Here is a 19,163-nt window from a genome sequence, read left to right on the forward strand (position 1 = left end):
CAACGTTATAAATAAATTCTAATTTCCTTTGTTTACTTCTGAGTCAACTGTCAAACTTTCCATTTTGCCGTGGTGTTCCTTGAAAATTTTCGTAGATGCATCAACGGTTTAGGCCGCAAAAAATTTTTGTTAGGGTATAAAATACAGATGCAAATAAACTCAATTTTTATTAAACCCAAAATAATTAAAAATTATTATCTTTTTCAAATCTATTTAACAAATATATTTGTAAAATCAAAATTTTCTCTCCAAGCAAAATATCGTACAAATATTTTACTTTTTCACTTCTAAGATAATATTTTCTATACTTTTATTTTACTATCTTCCTTCTTTCTAGTGGTTATTCATTTAAAAAATTAGATCTTAAGCTCTCATGCTCATTTTGGAAGCGAACAAATAGCTAATTAAATGCATGGAAGAGCTTTTCGCTATTTTAGATTGGCTGTGATTATCATCGTTTCACCATCTTAAACAGTAAGTTTGAACCTAAAATTAGCCATCAAGAATTGTACAAAGAACCACGACAGATAAGCTTTATGCTACGTTATAAGAACATGCATCACTTTCTGCCACAACAAGAAAATCTTTTCTACTGTACCATCCTGTCACTTCATCGTTGGCATTGGCCTTGGGGTTAAATTGACAGCCACCACAAAATCTGCAGATTATTGCAGAATTCAACTAGTAAAATATTGGGATCATAGTTTAGCACTCTTGATTTACACATCTGCCATCCATTGATTCAAAACGGATCTACGATTTAGCATAAACTTCAATGATATCGTCATTCTCCATGCCAAGGGCTTCAGGTGTCGCATTTGAACTAACTCTCTCTCCGTCGAAAGAGAATACTAATTTGTCAAGTTTGACCTGTACCTTTTCAGCATACAATTTGAAAATCTTCTCAAATTTTTCATCCTGCAAGGTACATGATTACCCCTCTTTTAAGTTCTAAACAATTAATTTATCAACAAAAACACAACTGAGTGTAAAAAGACGAAAGGATAAAAGCCATTCAAGGATTGGTTTGACTTAGACAGTGAAAAAAAAAACAATGATTAGAACAGTTACACTTGCTGAAAGAAAAAATGAGGATGCAAAATAAAAAAAATAAATTCAGCAGACCTGATAAATACCATGTCTTTCTCTTTAATTTTTCAAATTAAAGTACCTTTGAGCATGTATAACTCATCTAGATTTATTATATTATTTAGGTTATAGAAACCTATATAAAAAATCTTAGATCTACCGTTAAGACAAATTGAATGTTGGATAAGTTGTCTAACTCCTCCTATCTTCCCTAGTCATGAGATTGCCAACTCAGGCAACAACCTCGTATCATACCAAACAATACTTGGCCACATTGTGCTTGCTAACCCCAATACATCTCATTCCTTCTTGTGATTCCATAAAACAATTCCATTATTGTTCATTCACCCTCAGTATGCATTTGGTGCTCATCATTACCCGAGCACAGAACATGCACCATCAGAAAATTCATTCTCTACCTCAACACCCCATGAAATTCAGACGACAATAACATCATTTGACTCAATCTTACGATACGCTGTAACAATGACTAGTTCGTCCTTCTCAATCAAGTGGTGGTAGTTACTGCCAATATGTCCTATTGTCATCATCTCCTGTTGCCCATCCCTCTAGTTTTTTAGCCCAAACAGCCACCTCAAAATCCCACGTCTCTCACTACGAGACCAATACTATAGAAGGGACTGGCTATCCTTATCTCACCCCCTCCACCACCAACAATCCCTAACAACCAAAACAATTGTGTAGTGCCCATTAAAGACTCGATCCTTGCATCCTCAATGTAATCGAGTCCGTTGATTAGAAAAATGCAATAGCACTTGAGAAGGCCCTGATAGAAGAAAAAATACATTGGAATCCAATTCGTTAGATTCCTTAAAGCAAATTGTAAAATACTGTCAAAGAGAGGTTTAATCCAGATCTATGAAGTACACATTTCATTAGTTGGTCAAGAACAGAACAGATGGTAATCTCAATAGCAGACTTGCTCCCATCAATACAATACAATCACAATCTTTCAAAGAAATTACAACTATTTAATTTTATTGATAATTTAAATTAATTTTTACTAATTTAGCATTTAATTTATTTTCCCCAAAACTCCTTCCATCAAACTTTAGTCTCAAAAAACCGCAATTTCATTTGATCACATCTTAACACCAAAAATCCCTCTCTTGATTAGTTACTATCTGAATTAACAAAATCAAGAGTCCTGCACAGAGTACTCACAACTCTATCAGTGTTAATGAATCACTTATCGACATGACTTTTCTTCCTTTTTCCCCCCTTCATTTTTCTCTCCTGTGTCTCTTTCACTCTCTTAATTTTGTACCCTTTAAATTCAAAGTAAACTAGGAAAGGGAGCTGTCCTCCCACTTTTCCTACGTCTTTTCCATCAAGGTAATCCAGTCTTTCTGTGTTGGATGTTTTCAGCATTTGATAATCATTGGGAAAATTAGATATTCCAAGGTCAATCTAGAGCACTCAAACCATGTATTTTGCTGCTAGCAAGTAGCAACAAGAAAGCCATGCCACCATCTGGTTCGATGAGGCATCAAAACATCCATTCAGTAGGGCTTCATCCATAAAATAACTAGTGATGGAAATTGAAAAGGACCTTCAGGTTGTTGATAAGGTCTTCCATCATACAAGGACATCCAACCTACTCTGGCACTCCTGGGCCACTATCAAGTATCAATATAAAGTCCAATGCAAAGCATAGAGGGTCTGTACTTAGCACACATGATACCATTACAAACTTATCTGATTTAAAACTACTAGGAGACATTTGATGGAGAACAAATAAGGAAGCGGCAAATGGAGGTAAACCGTAAGTACAATAAGGGGTCGTATTTGGTTACAATTATTTTCAACTGATAAAGTAATTCTCAATTTGGGAGCCACACTGAAAGATCATGTCACACACCAACCCTTTGGGTTTATCTTTGAGTATTTTATCACATTTAAAAAGAAAAAAAATTATTAATTAAAAGGCTAAGACAAAAACAACCCATAACCAACAAAGTTATCTGGGAAGGTCAACCTGGTCCCTAGAATCCTATTGACTACATGAATAAATCTGCAATTGATGAACCAAAAAGGGCAGTTACCAATAAAGATTATCATATTGACATTAGCAAAGGCCCTTCCAATATTTATTGAGAAATTGGCCATCTTACAAAGCTCAATCAAAAGATTTTGAAAAAAGTAGAATTTGGAAGAAATTAGCTAGAAAATAAGTTGGATTCCAATAGGAATAAGCTGCAATTTGTTCAAGGTTAAATCAAAATAAAAAAGAAAGAATATTATTGAGATACGGTCTAATTAGTTTAATTTTGAGGGGATAAAACCGGGCCAATCTAGCTGACTTTTCACTTATTTCAGCTTAAATTTTATTTAAATTCTAATAAACACATGGGCAAGGGAGCGACAATCTTAGTTGCTCACATGAATTCAAACTCAAAACACAATCTCACAACCTCAAGATTTCTGCAAGCTCAAGGGATAATCGTTCAATCTTGTCACTGCTCATGATCTTTCACAAGCTAGATCTAGATCCTTTATAGTAGCCTTGAAACTGCCTTCCTCTTATAAATGTCTCTCAAAAAAGATTATGGCTGATGGAGGAAACAATATATTTCTCTTGATCAATAGTGGGCTTAAAATCACTTTCATATAAAACCCGATTTGGATTTAACTGCGATGGCAAGCCCCACCTATAAATGGAGCTGACGATATCAAATAATAACATATTGCGTAAGATAATATTATATCAATCAATATGATTTTATCACATCATAATGCACTTTTAGTAATATTTATTAATTCCATATGAAAATTATGATTTACTATTTACAAATAATCTAGTGAGATACAATAATCTAATATTATTTAGTATTTATAAAAGGTGATTTTGCCAACCCCACCTAATGGGATAAGGCTTGGTTGTTATTGTTGTTGTTGTTGTTGTAGTATTTATAAAAAGTGATTTTATCAAATAATAATCCAATATTATTATCCTAATATTAATAATATGATATTGTTGAAGGAAAAAAACATGCTTTGAATACACTGTAAAGGCATATAGCACCAAAATATTGACACAGACCAGCAAGCACTGTACTCCACAAATACTGAACTTTCCTTGGGACAAAAAATAAACCTTGCTTACTCATTCATAATAAAGCATTCCATTAAAATCCAGCATGGTACAGTAAGATATATGCCAATATAACCTTGAACAAGTTGTAACCCATAATAAGATAGCAACAATTGAAGAAAGTAAAACATGAGCAAGAAACATTACCGAATAGACACGAAACTGCTTTTGTCCTAGTTTGTCCTGGATTGATATTACAATCTTTTGTCGTAGGATTTGTTCTTTTGATGGTTGCTCAACAGGTGTTCTTGATCTGTTATGCTGCTCTATCTCAGCTTCCTCTACATGATGCAGTACATCTTGCACTGACTGAGCAAATGAAGCCAGATTTTGCTTATGTAATCTACAAATTAGAGAGAAAACATATCAAATTACATAATCAGGGAAAATTGTAAGTATTAAAGTCGGTCGTTTGGAGGAAATGACTGCATTCATCAAGTGGGAACAATATAACAATTAAATGATAAGCTCTGGACATAAAAAAAAAATACATAAATTTTTTGCACTTTCCTTACCCAGATAAACTTAAGGTAGAGCTTGAGTGAATAAAAAAAACATCAAATGACAGTAGTTAATGTTGAGAAGGCATTGATGTGGCTGCTAAACATAATGAATAACTACATTTCAACCAATAAAAAAATAAAAATCCAGCCCCTGCCAAAATGATAAGTGAATATATACAGTGAATAACTGCAAACTGAAGCTGGATAGCTGGTTTATAGATCAATTTTAGAACTGAGTTTGGTTGAATGTGGATATGATGCCCATGTCTGTTAATTCCTTCTATCAAAGAAAAATTCCATATCGTGCATACAAAAGCAAGATCTTCTTAGTGTTTAGTCTTTGAGCTTAATAAACCAAAATATTATAGCGTATTATAGCATATTGGCATGAGTTGCTTGAAATGGCTTTTGAATGACCCAAAACAAAAGAATACTGACCAATTATATTGTAGTTGATTTACAGAAACACTGAATCCTAGAAATAATCACTAATTCCTTGAATCAGAATGATAGTCTCAAATCTAGAAGAAATAAATCAAATGGTTGAAATTAATAAAAGAAAATTCGCATTTGATGAACTTGTATTAAACAAACTAAATGACACAGTTCATGGTGTGTGCTAAATTTTTTAATATTATATTGCATCAAACTCCAAAAATGCAGACGATTTTCCCTCTTTAAGAACCATTTATCTGCCTAGCCAGTGCTAGAAGGCTACTTAGAAAATAATTTTTTTAATATTATATTGCATAAACTCCAAAAATGTAGATGTTTTTCTCTCTTTAAGAACCATATATTTGTCTGCACAGTGCGAGAAGGCTACTTGCAAATATGACTAAGTGTTGTACCATATACACAGCGACAAAATTTTCAAATATGTTAGCAAACAAGTGTGTGACTAATGCTTTCCATTCAAATTATGAAAGAGTGAAAGACTTAGTAGCTGACATGAAGGGACCATCAGATGCTGTGTGTCTAACAGTTAAGTTACATAAACATGGAGGAAATAAAAGAATAAAGCTTCTACAGAAGGCAGTCAACATTAGATTTGCATAGCTTCCAGAGGTCTTGTCCACTGAAAACAGGAAACACACTAGCCTTCCAATCCAATCAAAAATGATTAGGCAATAAAGTTACAAAGCTAAATGGAATCATGAAGTTAAACAAGCCTTACACATTGCAAGAGTACACAACAGAGCGCCACAAAGAATAATGATGAAGCACTTTGAAGTCTGTTACGACTTTAGCTCAAAATAATTTCAAACATTTGTGAGATCAACAAAAATAGCACAGTTCCAACAGCACTTGCATGTCTTTGCAGTTACTTGTATGTTTATTTGGACAAAAATAAGAGGAAAGAAAAGGAAAAGAAATAAATTTGATGATTAATAATCAATTTCTTTGAAATTTTTAGATCGTCAAACAATCAGATTATAGATCTATGGTATATCAACCTGATTTCTATCACATGGACAGGCAATTTTCTTATAGTGGAGGAAAATTGTTCACATATTAAGTTCCATATTTGTTTAATTGGATTGCTTGAATAATACTGTAAAATTCTATAAATTGCATATGTTATATTTTCTTCTGATAATTTTATCTTTTATGTTTCTAAATCTCCTGCAGGTACACAAAGGTCAAGTGAAGATGAGCCCAGAAAACATAGCCTGAAGTGAATTAAAGACACAAATGTATATTTAATTCTTTACAAAGGCTATGTTTACACATTGCTTGCAAGCAGTCCAGTAAAATACCAGCACTGACACCCAATTGACATGACACCCAATTTCCATTCAACAAGGGCAAGCCCTAGCTACAATACAGTATCAACCAACAATGATGATTTCTTCCTCATCTTCCTCTGCAAACGATACACTTATGCACAGACAGATAAATCACTTTCCCCTTCTTAGTTCCTCCTGATCAGTATAAAACAAAGGCAATAGCTTTTCCGAGGGCACCAACTGATAAGTACCTATGTGGGCTATATAGGACTGTCAATTTAGCATTGTGCTTTCAAATGATTGTGATATGTGATACAATATGTCGCCATTTCAAGCTAGACTATGTTTCTTTCTTTTGGGCATTAACTATTTGTTTCTTTGTTGATTGGATAGGTAGGATTTTCAAGATCAGTTCTTTATTGTGATTCAAATGTCAGTTTAGCCATGGTCATCCAACCATGTTTGTCCCCTCTAGTTGGGGTTGACTGCATTAATTTTAACATCAAATTTAGTCTATACAAAGCTATATCATTAGTAATATTCATATTAAATAAAGTATTTTTTTATTAGGTTACTTTTTTTCTATGATCTCACTCTACCCTATCACTTTAATAGATTTAACTCTGCAAACTATAGAATCTATTGCCCATTTGAATATGTCAACCATCTCCACCTTTTTTCACTTATTAGTAATTTTATTTTATGATTTCTAAACTTCACACATCCATCTTAGTATTATCATTTCAGCTACATTAACATTTTGTAGATGTTGCTATATAAAAGCCAAAACATTTTGATGTATAAAGGATGGTGTGACATACCACAGTCATATAAAGTTTTGAAGCAACATTATAGGAAATAAGATAGTTGATTCAAGGGGCAAGAAGAGAGCCATATATTATGTTTCTTTTTACATTTTTTGTACAATGGCTTAATTCTTATTAGGTTGGTGATTCAATTAACTATTTTGTATAATCATTTGTACAAGTGAGTCAGATATTAAAGGGAGAGCCAGGGATGCGTCTGCCCTTGCAAGTGCAGATCGAAATACAAGAGAAGAGCAGCTAAACACAGCATCCGATTCTTCATGCAAGAAAAGAAAAAAAAAAGATGAGTAATATCTAAAATCTCAGGTAAAGAAGGATCATATCATACCGCAACTCTTGGAGAGTCTTCTCCTCTCGGGATTTTAATCCGGGGTTTGGAACCCTAGGGGGTGGCGGAGGCAGCCAATCCTCATCATTGTTAGCCTTCTCACCTAATCCCTTTACCGAATTCGGAGGCTTACGAGGCGGCACCCAACCCTCGCCTTTCTTCCCTTTCCCATATACTTCCTCGTCGTCATCAAGAACAACCACAGTGGCTCCGTAATTACCTTTCACGTTCCCCTCCTACACATCCACCATAACTGTCAACGAGAAGTTCCCCGAGAATGACCAACCGGTGAAGAAAGAACCTTATTTGCACTGACGGAGGCATCCGACGCTTTGTTGCGCTCGGAAACGGTGATAATAGGGGAAGAATCGAAGGCGTCATCTGTGCGCAATCCAGAAGTCACTTGCCGGCCAAGCAAAGGACTTCGAATGAGCGAGAAGAAAACAGCAACTAACCCTGGAAGGCGAGGAGATCCACGGGCTCGACGCGGGTGTAGTTGAAGAGAGGCTCGAACTCTTCTTCCTCCTCCTCCTCCGCTACCAACGCCGCCTTGGCCGCATCCTGCGTCCAAAACCCGAAGATTATTCGAGATCGAGAGAAGGAGAGAGGGGGTTCTTGATGCGAACCATGAAGCGGACTTTCGACTGCAACTGGAATCAAGAAGACGGACGACTGAAACGGCAGAGCAGGGCAAACCCCGAAGCGGCAATTTATAGAGTTATCCTGTTTTTATTGGTAAATTCTAGTTCCCCCCCCCCCCCCCCCCCCCCCCCCCCCCCCCAAGGTTATCTAATTCTTTTAATTATCTGTACCCCCCCCCCCCCCCCCCCCCCCCAAGGTTATCTAATTCTTTTAATTATCTTTAAATTTTTTAAAATAGCATCAGTTATCCGCTTGGATAACTTAATATTTAAAGATAATTTATATTTAAGATCAATTTAATCTTAAAAATTATAAAATATTTAGATATTTTGAAGGTGGATAAACATCTAAAATAATTTTAGTGTATATATATGGATCATTAATCTTAGTGTATGTATATTCATTCTAAAATATTATATATGGATCATTAAACATGATTCTACTATTATTTAGTGTATGTGGATCATTAAATACTATTCTAATAAAATGTAATTTTAAAGATTTTGGTCACATCAATGAGATTAACTAAGATTTACGGGGCAAAGATTTTGGTTCGCACCAAAATGTTCCCAATCAACTTCATATCATATACCACCACCAGTTATTAATGGCGAGCGAGGAGAAGAAGGCTTCATCGTCTTGTTTTCTCTAAGATTTATCATTAATTTATTTTGATGCTTTTGTTTATTACTATGCGTTTCTGCAATCTGAAATGGACTGGAATAAAAGCAGAAGCATTGGTTAAGACTTAAAAGAGCAATTTTCTCCGTTAAAAATCCAATTGAGAAACGCCATGAAAATCCCTCCAAGCTCCAAAAATACGCCAACAGGAGAAGAAGAAAAAGAGCCAACTGGCGGAAACGCCCTCCAAAACGGTGCTATTTACAAGGATCGCCACTCGGGGATGGCGGCCGGAATTCTTAAGTGCTTCTTAGGAGACCGGCGAGGGCTGGCGAGGGGCTGCGGAAGATGGCTGGGCAGCGGCGCCCAGCGGGAAGGGTCGGGGCTTCGAGAAAAGGGCGGCGAAGGAGTTGTGTGGCAGGTCGGAGGTGTGGGTGGTGGTGGTGGTGGCGGAGTTGGGGGCGGCGGCTGTGGTGGTGGTGGTGGACGCGACGCGCTCGCAGGAGGGGCACATGGAGAGGGTGGTGGCGGGGAGATGCATGTAGAAAGGGTGAGAGGTCTTGAGGGCCCTCAGCTCTGCCACCTCCTTCTGGAGCCGCCGGTTCTCTTCCGTCAGCGTCTGGCAGCAGCGCTTCAGGTACTCGCAGTCCACTTCCGTCTGCTTCAGCTTCGTCCTGCCATCAGTGGGAGTTTAATCGGGATGGAAGAAATCGTAGAAGGGAATTAGGGTTATGAGAAGATAGAATACCTGGCCCTTCTGTTCTGAAACCAGACCTCTACTTGGCGAGGCCGCAGGTTGAGCTGCTTCGCCAGAGCAAGCTTCTGCTTCTGAAACAGCAGAAAGAGTCAAGCGTTTGCTACAAAAACAAGTAATGGCGGATTTCTGTTTGTATCTGGATTCTTACGGGGTTGAGGGTGTTGTGCTCCTTGAAGCTCTCCTCGAGAAAGGCGGACTGCTCCTTGGAAAGTCGGAGCTTCTTCCTCCCCAGGCCGTTCTCCTCCTCGTCGCTCACCCTCGAAGATGCCCTCTCCGCCGGAAGCGCTCGGCCGCCGCCTTCGCATCTCGCAGCGGAGAACTCCATCTGGAAGGAGGAGACGGTGCTGTTGGGCGACGATGACGCCGCCGGCCCCTCGTCCGCTTCCTCGACGGACGGCGTCCGGTTCACGTCGAACCCTCGCATCGACGCTTCCATATTCCCTGCAAAAGAAATCGAGCCAAAATCCATCAACATTCCTTGCAGCAAAAAAGTGGATTGACAGGGATCTCAAATTCCTCGTTCGAAAAAGAAGATATCATTTCGATCCCCAAATCGTTTTCTAGAAATGCTCAAGATTTTGTCAGTTCCCTTACCGGTCTCGGTCGCCCATGGGAACCGTAGCTGGGAAGACGAAGGCTGGGCGGAAATAGGCAAGAGGGGAAGGAGGTTAAGCTGCAGTGCCGGCTCGGCGGAACTCCCTCCTCCTCCTCCTCCTCCTCCTCCTCCTCCTCCTCTTCCACTTCCCCTTCCATCTCCTTCTCCATCACGTCCTCGTTTTCCTGCACCTCCTCGTCCGAGCAGCGGCCAACCCCCAATCCCATCCCGAGCACGAGCCCCAGCCTCTCTCTCCCTCTCTTCGCCGGCGCCGCCGTCTCCGCCGCCCAGAAAGGCCGACCCGCGGGCGCCTCCCCCAGCCTCAGCCCCAGTTCCATCAATGCCAAATACACAGCTAGCCCTAGAGAGACAAACAAATAGAAGCCCAAGGAGCAAAACGAAGCGAGCAGCGCAAGCAGCGAGGTGAGGAATGAGGGAAGGCTTTTGGTTGGGTGGTTTTATAGAGCGTCAGGCGCTGCAGCGCATAGGAGACGAGAGAAAAGAAGGCAAGGGCAGCAGAAGCAGAGCAGCCATAGTTTTGACCGACAAAGCATTGGTTGACAAACACTGACACACGTGACCCACCCCAACCCAAAAGCCAAAACACCATCAAATTTAGTCATCAAACCATGTTTCCAGAATTTCATTTCGACACTAAAAAAAATAACACAAGGCCATAATAATTACGTTAATCATCATTCCTTCTTATCATACGCACCCCCGCGTTCCCACCTAAAAGAAGCCTATCCCCTTCCTGAAACAAGAACCAAACCGGTCGCTATTCCCATTCCATGCTACACAATGATAAGCCATGATTGCCACTGCATTTCCCATGGGCAGACGGGATCATGCCCCTGCCTCCGCACGCTCATCATATCGTCTCTCTCGCATTGCATCATACATCTCCCAATCGTTTTCCTTTTTTTTCCAAATCAATGAATGCATTCACATGGTCGAAGGCGAGGCGATGGGGCAAGCTTTTTGCTTGCGAGCTCTTTTTCCAGCACTGCCTTGTGCACTGAATTATGGTTGCATCCGGCCCATCATCAACCTCTGATAATTCGGTTGCATGCACGCATGAATGCGTCCATGAGACCTCGCTCATTAAATAACTAATTGAATTGACCGGGGCGGATTCACAAGCTCAGCGAGAAGAGGCGCAGCAGGCAGTGGGGCGTTCATGGCACCCTCGCCGAGCTATAACGCAGCATAATGGTGCGCCAATGGCGTGACGAGGTCACGCGGCAGGCCGCAGAGACTTAAATGGGCGCCACCTATTGATGGCGCACCTGACGAGCCGTGTGCCGCACTTATTCCAGACTCCGCCCGTCCGATGCCCCGCTGTTCAATCCTGTCCGCGCGTTTTTCTCCAGTTTGCGTAACAGGGGACAAAATGGGAGGAAGAGGAAGAGCAGTGGGAAGGAACGAAAAAGACTTGAGGTAGGTGAGTCGCCACATCGGGCAAGATGATCATGATTGAAGCCGCATAAGAATCCACCGCGTGCTTTGTTTTAAGATTGTGGCAAGGGGAGCTGTCCAGTCTGCTGCGTCATGAGCAATGAGCTAATTTCGCATGGATCCACACCAGGACGAACTAAAAATAATAATAATCAAGTAGAACAATCATGACTGACTTCACGTCTATTATTTGGTCGATTATTTTTTAAAATATATATATATATATATATATATATTATGACATCACGATTTGTTGTTATAATTATATTTGGCTAGCCAAGCAGATTGAGCAAGCTAAGCAAATAACTTGAGCATTGTACTAATCAAATCGATTGAATTAAGCAAATAAGATGAGTCAATCAAAACCCACATCGTTAAAACCTCTACGATCGGTCTTTAATGCTGTTTCACTTTGATGGATGATCAGTGAGGCTCGGAAAGTGCTGCAAGCGCTAGTTTCAAGGGCTTTTACCAGTGAAATCTTTTGTTGAGATGCTACAAATGTTGTTAGCCACGGCTACTCCTACTCTCCTACTGCCAGCGTTGTGCTGCTGCTGTCTAAGGCTGATGGATGGGATGGCGAAGGGCTCGCTAACTCATTTCTGCTTGTTATTAATCGCCAAGGGATTGTCAATGTTGTCGATGGAAATCGATCGAGTCAAATCCTTTCTTTTTTCTTTGGGTAAACCATAAAGAGGTCATTAATGACAATTCCAGGCGGTGCTGTACTTTTCTGAATTTTGTTTCGATACGTTTTCTCGTAAAAAAAAAAGAAGAAGAATACATGCACATTATTAAAAGTGCATTTTACGTACAAATATTAAAAAAATATTTCATTTTCCCCTTATAAATACCTATATTTTAATACCAAATATTATTATATCAAAATACTCTAATTTTAATTTCCTTTAATGTTATTGTAATAAGTTTCACTAAAATTGCTATTGAAATAAAAATATTTTAGAATACAAAATAAGATAAAACACTTTTTTCCCATTTTTTTAAACGTAAAACCTCCCAAAAATAAAATAAACTTTTTAATTGTTGCCCAATTAGTATCGATAATTAGTCACTCTCCCTTTATTATTTCGTTATTCATTAGTACCGATACTCGATGACCCTTATCGATTTAAAGCCCAGCATATCAATGAGAATTGCTTGCAAAGCAACAATCTAACAATGACCCTTGTGATTTCTAATTATTAATAGATTAAAACTTAATTAATCAATAATCTATCCGTTAACTACAAATAATGATCATATATGTACATTTTTGAGAAAGAATAATAATTATAAGTTACATGTTCATAAAAAAATAAAAGATTAAAAATATTACACGGGGAAAAATATAAATGGTCATGATGTGTCTTATTCACGAATCTAACAACTAATAATAACAATCAGTTATTAATTGTTAAATATTTCTAATTTAAAATACGAAAACAACATGTACTTTTTGGGTATTTCGCAATTTAGATGTACCTTTTGGTAAAACATCCAAATCTGGAGTCAGTCTGAGTGACAAATCCTGTCCGACATCAAATTACATGAAACGCCACCACAAATCTCTGCCACGCTGTCAGATCGTTTTTGATGTCTCGTCCCCGACTTTAATCGCCCTCTCCCTCTATCTGTGCTACCATCATTTCATCAGTAATTGCACTCGACAGCGGGCACGCGTCGGGCAGGCGCTGTGGAACTTCAGTGTGCGGTGTTCTCGCGAGGGAGGGAATCGCGTCCGCTGTCCGGGCTCCCGGGGACAGCCGAATGATTGGAACGTTCGGACCCTGCCAGTCCGCCTCGTCGCCTCCATCTCGGCCGTCCAACTTAGGGTCAGTTCAATCACATTTTCTGCGGCGCGGCAATTATTCGCGCTTGATTGTTCCGGTCGCCTCTCCTCTTTGCTCACCGGAAGGTGACCGCACCATGGCCGACGCCCGAGAAGGACAGCCAGACGACGCTGAAGCGGCAGCGCATCATCGTACGGCGGTGTCTGTCGTCGCCGCTTCCGCCCCACGGCAGGGCTGAGCCGCCGGCCGGTCAAAAGCCGACGCCCTGCTGCCGCAGCGGCGTGCCCGGACGTGGGGCCCTCCCCTGCCCGCAGCCAAGCTCGATGGTAATGCCTCGTTGATTGTTTTTTTCTTATTTCTTTTATTTTTTATTCCAAAAATCATTATTCACAGCTATCGGGCAACATATTTTCTAATAAAATTAAATCATAATTGTTTCTTTTATTTTTTATTCCAAAAATCATTGTATTGTATTTACTCATTTCATTTGTCAAAATAAATTAATTTTTAAATATAAAATAAAAGTTAATACAAGGATAAGTTTAATGAATTATACAAGATTTAATAAGCTAATTGAATAAGCCAATGGAAGTGCAATATAATGGCTACCGTCAAAAGGCACGCCAATGGGGAGGCCGAATGATGTCCCCTCCCTTGCGGCCGGCCACCTCAACCCTCCATCGATGCAGATCGAGATGAAAAGCCAAAAACAAAAAGTAAAGAGGCAGGCACGCCGTGGCCGAGGAGCGTAATTAACCAGTGATCTAACAATATTTTTTTAGGCTAAGGAAATAGGTCGAGATCCTGATTTCATCGATACTTTTACTCGCGCGTTCCAGAAAAAAGACAAGAGTTGGAGCGGAGAACGAGCAAAAGCCATGAAGGTTTTAATATATTTTTAAATATTTATGTGTTTAATTTCTAAAATATTATAACTTATTGATATATCTTTTGATAATACAGGATAAATTTACTGAGCTTTCTTCAGCTGCTAGCTCTCAGGGATCTGAGTCCTCAGTTGGGAATGAATTGAGTCTGTGGTTGGAGGCGAGTGGGGGATGCAAAGGTGGTGGAAGGATTTTGGGTATGGGTTCTTTGAGCAGAACCCATAGAGTTGCTGGTACCTCTTCTACCACCTCCCCTGCCGTCACATCACAGATACATAGCTTGACAGAGGAGGTCACTCAATTGAAAGGCCTATTACAACAAAGGGACGAGGAAATGATACGAAGAGATAACCAAATTAAAAAATTACAAAAACAACAAGAGCGGATTTTGCAACATTTTCAGTTGCAACTTGGTGACGACGACGACGATGACGACGACGACGACAGCGACGATGGTGGTGATCCTTCATGAGTTTTTTTGTGTATGCATTTTTGTAAGCATTATTTTATTTATGTGACATGCTTTTTATTACAGCTGCAAGTTAATAATTTATATATTGTTAATAATACTGTTTGTTTTTTTGTTACACAGGTTTTTATAAACAAATAAAAAAAAAAGGTTAGTCTTTACATATTTAATTTATAGATTTTAGTATTAGTTTTAATTTGAAGAATGATACTTTCTCTTTTTCTCTTTATCTTATTTTTTTATGCAGGCGAAGACAAGATAGTGATGGAGAATCAAGCAGAGTTTCTGGCGGACTACGATGATCTCTTCTATCTTGTCTTCATATATCTTCTGATTTGTTTGTACCAGTACTTTGTCTCTTGCCTTCCTGTATTATGATGCTGTGACTTGGTTAGACTTATAGACATGTACATACATGTCTAATGTACTTATTTGTTGGATTGTATTATGATTTTTATGGATTGTAGATGTTATGGATATTTGGATGTTATGGATATGGATGATTTGTTTGTTATGGATTCATGTATGTTATGGATATTTGGATGAAATGAATGGATGTTATTGTTTTATTTGTATTAGATTTGATTTGCTTGTTTGTTACAGGTTACATGTATTTATGAATTGATCCGATTGGATCGATATTGTTTGTATATACAGGATAATCACCAAAACGAATATTGCATTGAAATTTTTTTTTGTTTTTGCAACGAAATTTGCGACGAATATAGGATTCGTCGCCAATTGGCGACGAAATTAGCAACGAATACTAGTTCGTCATAAATATATCGTAAGTTTACTATTTATCGTAATTTGCAACGAATTCAAGATTCGTTGCCAAATTCGTCGCCAATTGGCGACGAACTCCAAAATTCGTCCCCAATTGACGACGAACCCCAAAATTCGTCGCCAATTGGCGACGAAAACAGATTCGTCGCCAATTGACGACGAATTTTGATTCGTCACCAATTGGCGACGAAAACAGATTCGTCGCCAATTGGCAACGAATTCTGGATTCGCCGCCAATTGGCGACGAATTCGTGGAATTCGTCGCCAATTGGCGACGAAATTTTGAGTTCGTCGCAAAAAATGGTTTGGGTTTTTCGACGCAGATTTTTGGCGACGACTTGATTGCGACTAATTTTGTTTCGTTGCAAAATTCGTCGGCAAATTTTTTGGGACGAATTTTTTGTTAAAATTCGTCCCAGATTTCGTCGCAGATTGATTATTTTTTTGTAGTGTGTGAAACGAAAGGACTAGTCGCCATCATTATTCATCTATTTAAGAGAAGGCCACCATCGTTATTCAGCTATTTAAGAGAAGGCCTAGATTGGAGCACATCGCAAGAACAGGACTGATATTAGAGATTTTTTAAAAACATAATTCTATAACTGATGGGTTCATATATAAAAGCACTCCTTTTCGAGCCATGAATCTAGTAATTAAGTTCTATAAATTCAAAATCAATTCCGGAGGTTGACTTCTGAATATGTATAAATCATGCTTTTAATTTACTCAGTATGCAAAGAATAAATGCAAATTAAGAAGACTTACCAAGTCCAACAATTATGAAGGAACAAACGAGTGCAGGGACTAAACTGGGATATTCACTCAAAATTTGCAAGGGAGATTAAGTGGTCATCAATCGAATGATCCTTTGATTCATTTGGAGTTACTTCTAAATTATACCTTCACTGACTATAACACTAGCTAGAATCACCATGCATTTAGATGGTTTCTTCTTACTAAGCTCTTCAAGTTCGGATGCGATCATGGCTGTCTTAATTATTTTTTAAGCTCTAGATACCTTAGACTATATTTTTAAAAATTTTTAAATTAGAAATATGATTTTATAAAATTTTTAAAAGAAGATAATAATGAATATATACATTGTGTCACAAAAAAATATTATAGCATTATGACAAGAATTAGTATATCAACAAAGTACTAAATTAAAATTATTACAATCATATGATATATAAAATTCAATAACAATCGATTAGTGAAGTCTAGCAATCCGAAAATCAACCTGAACAACAACCTTATAAAGAGAATTTTGAGAAGGATTATTATCGTTGGTTCTGGAGAGGATGAAGACTAATTACTGTTGCATTTTCTACCATCCAAAGGCAATCCAAAACAACAAAGAAGCAAGTAAAACAAAGTTTTCATGGTAAAATAGTTTTCGCTTTATTACGTACTTTACTTCGAATGGACGAAGAACCTACAGGTTTATTGCTTTGCATCAAATGGATGAGGAACTCCTACTTCCTATATATTCTTATCAAGGAAAAGGTAAGAAAAGTGAGGAAGGGATATCATCGACAAGGGAAGGATGTCCTTTGAGAGTTAGATTACCGATCGATGAGGGAGGCGAAGGGTGTGGGATCACCAATGAAGGAGGGAAAGAGTGTGGGATCATCGACGAGGGAGAGAAAGGGTGTGGGATTATCGACAAGGGAGGAGAAGAGTGTAGGATCATCAACAATTACAAGGGAGGGGAAAGACACATATTTTTTTTAGAGATAAATGGGGAAGAGGAAGAGTCGGCTGAGTTTAAGAAAATAAGATATCAGTGTGAAAGAGAAAGAAATTGCCCACTCGATCAGTATCTTTAATTTGCCTTACCTAACGATATTTAATGGCCTATGATTTAAATATTGAAGTCTAAAACCTAAACTCTCACTCTAATTTGCATATAACAACCAATATTACTCTTTTATCAAAATGATAATAATTGTATCGTATGAGACCGCTGGAGTGATGGATTTGGTCCTAATTAACTGGCTAACCGTATGATTTATTAAGTGGAAAATTATTTTAGAAACTTGACAAAAACATTAATTTCAACTTTTAAGCCTCAAATAAATTTAAAGTCGAACGAACGCAAATGCCCTCCCTGGACATCTACAAATTAAATTGACAGAGAAATTCAGTGATGTGGAAGTGTTTAAAAACTACGACACCTCTGCTGCATCAGATCTCACACGCGAACTACAATTTGACTTTTGATGTGGAAGTGTTTAAAATCTCTTCTTTGTAATATATATATCTCTTCGACTTTGACTTCAATTTGATATGCAGTCATCTTCCCAACTGTGTACTGTTAATGCTTCAGCCATACATTGATGGCCTCTCTCGATTCAGATCTCACACGCGAACTACATCCAATATTTAAAGATTTAAAGATTTCTCATTTCGCATATCCAACTTTTGCAATACCTATGTCATATAGAGTTTTCCGAAATACCCTTCTTATTCTCTTTTGATCTATAGTTAATTTTGTTCGAAAATGATTGATGGATTCAAAGAATTTTAAATTATTTTAAATTAAAATTAATATATTTTTAAAAGTCTTCTTAACGTATTTATGCTCTCGGATCTAAATTCAATAGTGTGAATTGAAATCAATAAATTTTTAAAGATTTAATATAATTTATTACAAGTTCATTATAAAGTATAGAAGAATAATATTTACTAATCAATACTATCAATGTGTTTCTAAAGCTCTCTTGATTTTAAAAAATATTAAAATTTTAAAATTTTAAAACTGACTGATCGATTTAGAAAATTTTAAATTATTTTAAATTAAAATTAATATACTTCTGAAAATTCTTTAATATATTTAGATTTGAATTGGATAGTATAAATTAAAGAAGAAAAATATAAAACAAAAACTAAGGAAGAAAAAAATCGCGGACTCACGCGAGCCGCCGGTCTTGGTCGTGCGAGGCAACCTCGCGCTTGTGGCTCAGTCGGTCTTGACTGCGCGAGGCGACCTTGCATTCGCGGAGCCGCCAATTGCAACCGAGTGAGGTCGCCTCCTTACGCGTGTGGGGCCGTCTGCCACGGCCGCAGGAGGTCGCCGCCTCGCGCGGGGCTGCTTGCTGTGCGAGGTTGCTGCTTCACAAGGAGCTGCTAAGTAACCACGGTGGTGTTGTGCCACTGTACGAGAGATTTAGTTGCGTGTGTCTTGCGAGTTGGGTTGGAGAGATTCGACTGCGCAACAAACGAGTAAGGAGAGAATGAATTCACAAAAAAAAAAATCAAAATTTGATCTGCCGACGGATTCGTAATTTCATCTATCCATCGACAGAAAAATAATTCATCTGTCAGTGCGTTCAGTAACATATCGATATTCAAGTATACCCACGGATCCCGCAATTAATGAAACGCATGTGGTTTTAACGATCAGTTGTTTTGTGTTATAAATGTTTTTCCTTCAAACTCTTCCGTGCTACAGAAGCTATATAGCCTTTACTATATATATATATATATATATATATCTGTGAAGAAACGACTAGGTCGATCATTAATACACGTTAACACCCAACTGCACGTCGTCAGCATTGTTCAAA

The 19,163-nt window shown here is 38.2% G+C and overlaps 2 protein-coding genes across 2 annotated transcripts; both read right to left on the reverse strand.

Moving 5' to 3' along the window:
- Positions 1-467: 467 nt before the first annotated feature.
- LOC141828206 (uncharacterized) lies at positions 468-8,269 on the reverse strand. Its single transcript, XM_074715586.1, has 6 exons — positions 8,216-8,269; positions 8,045-8,150; positions 7,891-7,970; positions 7,590-7,825; positions 4,352-4,547; positions 468-918 (listed from the first exon to the last, which is right to left on the reverse strand). Exons 1-6 carry the CDS (start codon positions 8,216-8,218, stop codon positions 754-756), a joined length of 786 nt encoding a protein of 261 aa, XP_074571687.1. The 5' UTR covers positions 8,219-8,269; the 3' UTR covers positions 468-753.
- Positions 8,270-8,975: 706 nt separating this feature from the next.
- On the reverse strand, positions 8,976-10,608 carry LOC141828196 (homeobox-leucine zipper protein HOX27-like). Its single transcript, XM_074715575.1, is given in 5 exon segments — positions 8,976-9,526; positions 9,601-9,680; positions 9,758-10,050; positions 10,204-10,303; positions 10,306-10,608. Coding segments are annotated over 5 exon segments (1,074 nt in total). The 5' UTR covers positions 10,543-10,608; the 3' UTR covers positions 8,976-9,162.
- Between the last annotated feature and the right edge of the window lie 8,555 nt (positions 10,609-19,163).

Source organism: Curcuma longa, chromosome 1 (assembly GCF_044706935.1).
Source record: "Curcuma longa cultivar G26 ecotype Majalengka, Jawa Barat chromosome 1, ITB_CL_G26_1.1, whole genome shotgun sequence".
NCBI classification, from domain to species: Eukaryota; Viridiplantae; Streptophyta; class Magnoliopsida; order Zingiberales; family Zingiberaceae; genus Curcuma; species Curcuma longa.

Excerpts from the sequence above, each read along its gene's own strand:
- LOC141828206 (XM_074715586.1), bottom strand. Across the intron at positions 7,971-8,044 it reads GGATCTCCTCGCCTTCCAGG|ATGACGCCTTCGATTCTTCC; the intron begins GTTAGTTGCTGT and ends GATTGCGCACAG. Across the intron at positions 7,826-7,890 it reads CCTCCGTCAGTGCAAATAAG|GAGGGGAACGTGAAAGGTAA; the intron begins GTTCTTTCTTCA and ends GTGGATGTGTAG.